The sequence below is a fragment of the Triticum urartu genome, chromosome 5A (assembly GCF_056163025.1).
Source record: "Triticum urartu cultivar PI428250 chromosome 5A, HENAU_Tu73, whole genome shotgun sequence".
NCBI lineage: Eukaryota > Viridiplantae > Streptophyta > Magnoliopsida > Poales > Poaceae > Triticum > Triticum urartu.
Window position 1 is genome coordinate 657,787,079 of NC_141877.1, and position 7,840 is coordinate 657,794,918.

Sequence of the window (7,840 nt, forward strand, 5' to 3'; positions counted from 1 at the left end):
ATCGTTTATTATCTATGCTATAATTGTATTGATAGGAAACTCAGATACATGTGTGGATACATAGACAACACCATGTCCCTAGTAAGCCTCTAGTTGACTAGCTCGTTGATCAATAGATGGTTACGGTTTCCTAACCATGGACATTGGATGTCATTGATAACGGGATCACATCATTAGGAGAATGATGTGATGGACAAGACCCAATCCTAAGCATAGCATTAGATCGTGTAGTTCGTATGCTATAGCTTTTCTAATGTCAAGTATCATTTCCTTAGACCATGAGATTGTGCAACTCCCGGATACCGTAGGAATGCTTTGGGTGTATCAAACGTCACAACATAACTGGGTGACTATAAAGGTGCATTACAGGTATCTCCGAAAGTGTCTGTTGGGTTGGCACGAATCGAGACTGGGATTTGTCACTCCGTGTAAGCGGAGAGGTATCTCTGGGCCCACTCGGTAGGACATCATCATATGCGCAATGTGACCAAAGAGTTGATCACGGGATGATGTGTTACGGAACGAGTAAAGAGACTTGCCGGTAACGAGATTGAACTAGGTATTGGATTCCGACGATCGAATCTCGGGCAAGTAACATACCGATAGACAAAGGGAATTGTATACGGGATTGATTAAGTCCTTGACATCGTGGTTCATCCGATGAGATCATCGTGGAACATGTGGGAGCCATCATGGGTATCCAGATCCCGCTGTTGGTTATTGACCGGAGAACGTCTCGGTCATGTCTGCATGCTTCCTGAACCCGTAGGGTCTACACACTTAAGGTTCGGTGACGCTAGGGTTATAGAGATATTAGTATGCGGTAACCCGAAAGTTTTTCGGAGTCCCGTATGAGATCCCGGACGTCACGAGGAGTTCCGGAATGGTCCGGAGGTAAAGAATTATATATAGGAAGTGCTATTTCGGCCATCGGGACAAGTTTTGGGGTCACCAGTATTGTACCGGGACCACCGGAAGAGTCCCGGGGGTCCACCGGGTGGGGCCACCTGCCCCGGGGGGCCACATGGGCTGTAGGGGGTGTGCCTTGGCATATATGGGCCAAGGGCACCAGCCCCAAGAGGCCCATGCGCCAAGAGAGAGAAAAAAGGGGAGAGTCCTAAAAGGGGAAGGCACCTCCGAGGTGCCTTGGGGAGGAGGGACTCCTCCCCCCCGTTGGCCGCACCCTTCCTTGGAGGAAGGGGCAAGGGCTGCGCCTCCCCCCTCTCCCTTGGCCCTATATATAGTGGGGAAAAGGAGGAGCAACCATACCTAAGGCCTGGCGCCTTCCTCTCCCTCTCGTGACACATCTCCCTCCTCCCGCAGCGCTTAGCGAAGCCCTGTTGGAATCCCGCTACTTCCACCATGCCGTCGTGCTGCTGGATCTCCATCAACCTCTCCCTCCTCCTTGCTGGATCAAGGCGTGGGAGACGTCTCCGTTCTGTACGTGTGTTGAACGCGGAGGTGCCGTCCGTTCGGCACTAGGATCATCGGTGATTTGAATCACGACGAGTACGACTCCATCAACCCCGTTCTCTTGAACGCTTCCGCGCGCGATCTACAAGGGTATGTAGATCCACTCCTCCCTCATTGCTAGATGACTCCATAGATAGATCTTGGTGACACGTAGGAAAATTTTGAATTTATGCTACGTTCCCAACAAGAGGGCCCAGAGATACCTCTCCGACAATCGGAGTGACAAATCCTAATCTCGAAATACGCCAACCCAACATGTACCTTTGGAGACACCTGTAGAGCTCCTTTATAATTACCCAGTTACGTTGTGACATTTGGTAGCACACAAAGTGTTCCTCCGGTAAACGGGAGTTGCATAATCTCATAGTCATAGGAACATGTATAAGTCATGAAGAAAGCAATAGCAACATACTAAACGATTGGGTGCTAAGCTAATGGAATGGGTCATGTCAATCACATCATTCTCCTAATGATGTGATCCCGTTAATCAAATGACAACACATGTCTATGGTTAGGAAACATAACCATCTTTGATTAACGAGCTAGTCAAGTAGAGGCACACTAGTGACGTTTAGTTTGTCTATGTATTCACACAAGTATTATGTTTCCGGATAATACAATTCTAGCATGAATAATAAACATTTATCATGATATAAGGAAATAAAATAATAACTTTAGTATTGCCTCCAGGGCATATTTCCTTCAATATAGTCACCTTGGTCCCGGTTCAAGCCACCAACCGGGACCAATGGTGGTGGGCCAGGAGCGAGGCCCATTGGTCCCGGTTCGTCCCACCAACCGGGACCAAAAGGTCCAGACGAACTGGGACCAATGGCCCACGTGGCCCGGCCGGCCCCCTGGGCTCACGAACCGGGTCCAATGCCCCAATTGGTCCCGGTTCTGGACTGAACCGGGACTAATGGGCTGACCCGGCCTGGACCGTTGCCCCCTTTTCTATTAGTGTATAGTTTCTAAGCTATTTAATGTGCACATACATTGGCAGCAGCCTTAGCACCAAGAAGCTAAGCGCCTATGCATTGGATAGTTTTGGTTCTAGGCTTTTTCATGCATTTAACACCTCATCCAAACACCAATGCAATGAGAGAGACCTAAGGTTGTTTAAGACGCAACCTAAGATATATTGTGCAACTGGGACTACTATATCTATACATCTTTTTAATGTCACTAGATATAGAGTAAGATATACTGCACTGGAACTGTCCTAACATTTGTAGTACAAGGACCCAATGGAGGGGAAAGTATCATGTGCTCTCAAGCTTGGTGTACTCCCGGTGCTCCAAATTCAAAAAAAATGTTTCTTAAATGTTTCAAAAAAATCTGGAAAAATGTGAACATCAACAAGGAATGTGACTACAACCCCTCAAAATTTCAGATCCAAACTAAAAATGCACATTGAGAAACAAAAAAGTGAAATCCAGATGTGAATAGTGTCAATGTTGCTTTTGTATTTTTCTTTACACTATTCATGCTGGATTTCACATTTTTGTTTGTCAATGTGCGTTTCGAGTTTGGACCCGAAGTTTTTGGGGGTTGTAGTCACAAACCTTGTGAACATTCACATTTTTTGTCAGATTTTTTTGAAACATTTAAGAATGTTTTCTTGAATTTGGAGCACCGGGAGTACCCCTAGCTTGGGAGCACCTGGGGAGAATATCTAGTACTCCCACCCCTAGGGTGCTCCAAACTTGATAGCACATTTTTAAATGTTTGAAAAAATCTAAAAAAAAATCAGCGCATAGACACAACATCAATGTATGTTGTCACAAAAATTGAAATCAAAATTCGAAACATAGCTAGAGAAACATAGATGACAAATTCGACAGTAGATAGTACACAACATAAGTTGGGCTTTAGATTTGCCCCATTATCACATCAATGTTGATTTTGTCATTTTTGTATCTCGAGCAATGTTATGAATTTCGATTTGAATTTTTTTTTTTGACAACATACATTGATGTTGTGTCAATGTGCTACATTTTTTTCAGAATTTTTTGAACATTTAAAAATGTGCTATCGAGTTTGGAGCACCGGAAACACCCTAGAGGTGGGAGTACCAGATATTCTCTCGGAGCACCTGATGGCCTACTAGGAAACTCGGTTATGTTCTAATTTTGGTTCACGCATATTTTAGTTATGGTTGGGTGACTAGTATGTACTCCCTCCGTAAAGAAATATAAAAGCGTTTAGATTACTAAAATAGTGATCTAAACACTCTTATGTTTGTATGCAGAGGGAGTATTTAGTAGTGTCGTCGGGTTGGCGTAGATGTGCTCGCGGAGCTGGTGAGATGACAATGTTTGTGCCTCTAGGAATTGTCATCTTGGCAGAGGCATTGGCTTACCGTGCTTTCCCGGGATGTAGCAAGGTTTGTGTCTTTGGCATCCTGGACACAACGGGGACGGACACTGCTTTGTGGAGGTTTTGTCCCCGAGCTCTATCTTCATGACGATCATGTGTGCCCCAGCCTCACCCATGGATTCAGTGAGGTGTGTAAAGGATTGGCCTGATCAGGTGTACACTATCAGCCTGGACAACCCTTTTCTTTGTGGTGTTGGTTCATCCAGAGCGTAGCTTTAATGACTTCCCGCCAACTAGAAGCAAGGATCCAGTGTGCTGTCATCTCATTCTAGAGGTAGAAGACGTGGGGCTCCCCAAGTACTTCAATGTTTTTCCCTTTTTCTTTTGGATGTGTATTGTTGAAGTGGTCACGTTCTAATTTAGAGCTTCGTATTTTTCCAACAACAAAAAATCTGTCATGAACAACGTTTCTAGCATAAACGGTTTTGTAAAAGGTAATTTACATGTTTTCTGACACATGTGCTCTTAGTTGACGCCCATCCATGTTGTGCCTTTAGCTTTGTTTAGCTCCTAACCATTTGGGATTCTTATGATTTTGCCCGTTCATCCCTTTCTATCCATCCAATGTTGTTTGACCATGAATGTATGAAGGGCGTCAACATCATAAATTCCATTCCACCCCTTCATGCACAGTCATTGACTCATCGGACCCCCTCGCCCTCCTCTTCTCTCTCTCCCTCACTCCCTCAAACTACAATAAGGCTCGTTTGTTTAACATGAATTTCAAATCAAATAATAGTAGGAAAGAGTAAAGGATTAAGGTGGCTTGTCCACTTTGATCCTTAAAAAAAATCCTTTTTTTCTTTTTTTAACATTAGTATAAACATAAGCGCTCATATACACGCGCATACACTCACTTCTATAAACGCACACACGCACACCCTACCTCTATGAGCACCTCTGAAAGACTGAGCCGGCATATCATCTTTAAATTTACAAAATCACCGTAGGCGCCTAGTCGTAAAATCATTGGAAATAAAACCAATATATACATGATTCTAGAAAATATAGTACCTCCATTCCTATGAAACAAATCACGTTGTAAGAAAATATAAGCGTCAACATCATATGAGCCCTAGCCAACAGAGCTTCGGCCGATGTGTGGCTTTGTCAGAATCGTCCATCCGCCGGCCAGACCGTCCCCACGCCATCACGGTCACAAAAGATGGTCCCGTTGCACCTAATCCACCACCGACCCTCTCCCTTGCGCATAAGGCTGGTTGTAATAGAGAGTACTAGTATATGATACTACTTCCTTCGTTCCTAAATACTTGTCTTTTTAGAGGTTTTAAATAGTGACTACATACGGAGCAAAATGAGTGAATCTACACTCTAAAATATGTCTATATATATTCGTATGTGGTGACCATTTGAAATCTTTAGAAAGACAAATATTTAGGAACAGAGAAATACATCCCTAATGCATAGTATAATAAGTTGGTATCATAGAAGATTACATTTATTGTCATGCATGATACAAAATAGCATATCATTTAATATGATACGATATCATGATATGATATTCAAGCCTCTCTTTTTTCATTTAATTCTATGCCACCTCACCAAACTTGTTTAGTTGACATGCATAATACTTACGGGCAGCCTAATAAAACTAGTCGACCCCACCTGAACCCAAAAGTCGCTTAACATCGAAGCAATCTCAGAAAGGAAAAAAAACATCGAGAGGCTTTCGGGAGACAATCTCCAAGAAATGGGCAAGGGCAAGGTCCACCCGTCGCCGTCGCCGTCGGCGGCCGGCGGCGAGACGGCGGAGGGGGTGCTCCTCCGGCTGCTCCCCGCGGTCGTGCTCGCCATGGCGGCGCCGCTGGGGCCCGAGGGGAAGGAGGTGCTCGCGTACCTCGTCCTCGCCTCGCTGCGCTCCTCGGCGCCGCCCACGCCGGCGAGGGAGAAGCCCTCCGCGGCCGGGGAGGGGTGCGGGCGGAAGCCCCACCGCCCGGAGCTCGGGTGCGGGTGCTTCGGGTGCTACACGGCCTACTGGTCGCGCTGGGACGGGTCCCCGGAGCGCGACCGCGAGGCGATTCACCGGGCCATCGAGGCCTTCGACGAGCACCTGGCCCGGAAGGAGGAGGGCAAGGGTGGCCGCCGCCGCAAGAAGCGAGCAGCCTCCTCCAAGGGCAAGGCCAAGGCGTCGGCCGCCGTTGACCCTCAGCTGCCGGAGCAGGGGGAGACCTCGGCCGCCGCGGCTCCTGTGCTGGCGGAGGTGGTTGAAGGCGGGGAGGAGGTAGTGAAGAAGACGGTGGAGGAGGAGGAAGAAACCACCGCGGCCTGCGCCCGCGACGACGTTCCGGAGGAGCGCAGGCGGCGGGTGTGGGGCGCGGTCGCCGGCGTGTTCAACTGGAGGGGATGGGGCCTGTGGGGGTCCCACTAGTCGGTGACGCGAGCCGATATTCCTCGTCAGTGAGATCTTTAGTTCGTTTAGCCGGTTGGTGGGCTTGATGTTTCTGTTGGGGTTTTAGGTTTGAAATAGTCAGTCAAATCGGTATTGGATTTTTTTTCATGTACACTACTACTTGTATGTTACACTAGCACAATGATGATAATAATAGTGGTGTGGTGGTCATGTATTTGCCTCCTTGGTGTAAATATTTGGATTTGGATGGATTCTCCACATGGTTGGTGTCATGAGTGTGTGTACATATTATGCAAATGGTGTGAATGCCCATTTAATGGTAAATGGTGTCATGGTTGGTTCAAGAATTTCACAGTATTTTTGTATGATTTTTTTTCTATGTAGAATGTTCGATTTACATGACTAGAAGCCGTATGGTTTTTGTCTAGGTCCTACGTTGTGTGCAAATTCCGTAGGAACATTTTATTGAGTTCAACTTTATGAAAACTTTACTTTCTTTAAGTGATCTACATGATGTACACAATAGTTGTGCCATGGGGAAAATGCAGGATATTTTTTAGGGGAATAGGTGTATGCCATAACTTTTATTATAAGAAAAGTTTTTTTCATGAGCTTGAACTCCAGTTAATTTTTTCTATAGGATTGCATGCAAAATAGGCCAGCGGAAAAATTCCTATGATCTATATTCATAGAAACCAAACATGCCAAGACAAACCAAATGAGCCTTGTATACCCAGACAGAAGGTATACATATGTAAAATTCCAAAGGAATAGAATCCTACAAAATTCCTTTGAACCAAAGAAGCGCTATGTAATTTATGATTTATCTCTAACTATAATTACATAGGGTATTGCGCTTATAAAAGTAACTTGGTGCTGGCGAGTCCAAGCATAGTTGTATGCTAATATATGCATAAGACTTGGGCCCTCTAGGTTGACGGCTGACCATGACATGTCAACGAATGGTCAAGCAAGGATTACACATAAGCAGGATCTAAGCAAATGTATTTAGAATCATGAGGCCTTGCAGATTCATATAACCAACAGATATATGTTCTACCACAATAAGGAATCAGATGTTTTTTTATACCCCAAAAGTGAGTTTCGGTTTCAAAATGTGATGTGTACATGAAATTACATGTATGATGATAAACAGAAAATATAGGTGCAGAAATGAGCATGCCACTGAACTAGCTACATGTTATCACCATTATTAGGATATGTAGGAAGCTTATTTGTAGTACTACGATTCTTTGTTATGTGGTCATTGTGAGGACTCACCCCGGGACTATATTTACCGAAGGGAAACCAAATTGCAATGGAAAAACGCGTGTTTGCATTTCAATTTGAGGTTGAATATTTCATAGTTGTATATAACACACTATTGATTTTCTTTGAAATTAAATCCAACTTTCAGCCATTTATGGAAATTGGGTCATATTAATTATCCAGATGATATATAAATCTAATGTTTGTTTTCATTTAAACTAATCCCAAATTTAAATTGGAGAAATCGATAGATTTTTTGTTCTTTGTACACTCCAATTAAATATAAATTTCTGTAAAAACGGTTTAGACTTCTATAGACAACAAAATATATGTATGTTAGTATAACTA

The 7,840-nt window shown here is 44.5% G+C and overlaps 1 protein-coding gene across 1 annotated transcript; it reads left to right on the forward strand.

Moving 5' to 3' along the window:
* Positions 1–5,560: 5,560 nt before the first annotated feature.
* Positions 5,561–6,437, forward strand: LOC125506403 (uncharacterized). The gene has a single exon (XM_048671222.2). The coding sequence runs from the start codon at positions 5,564–5,566 to the stop codon at positions 6,239–6,241; it is 678 nt and encodes a 225-aa protein (XP_048527179.1). The 5' UTR covers positions 5,561–5,563; the 3' UTR covers positions 6,242–6,437.
* The last annotated feature ends 1,403 nt before the right edge of the window (positions 6,438–7,840 follow it).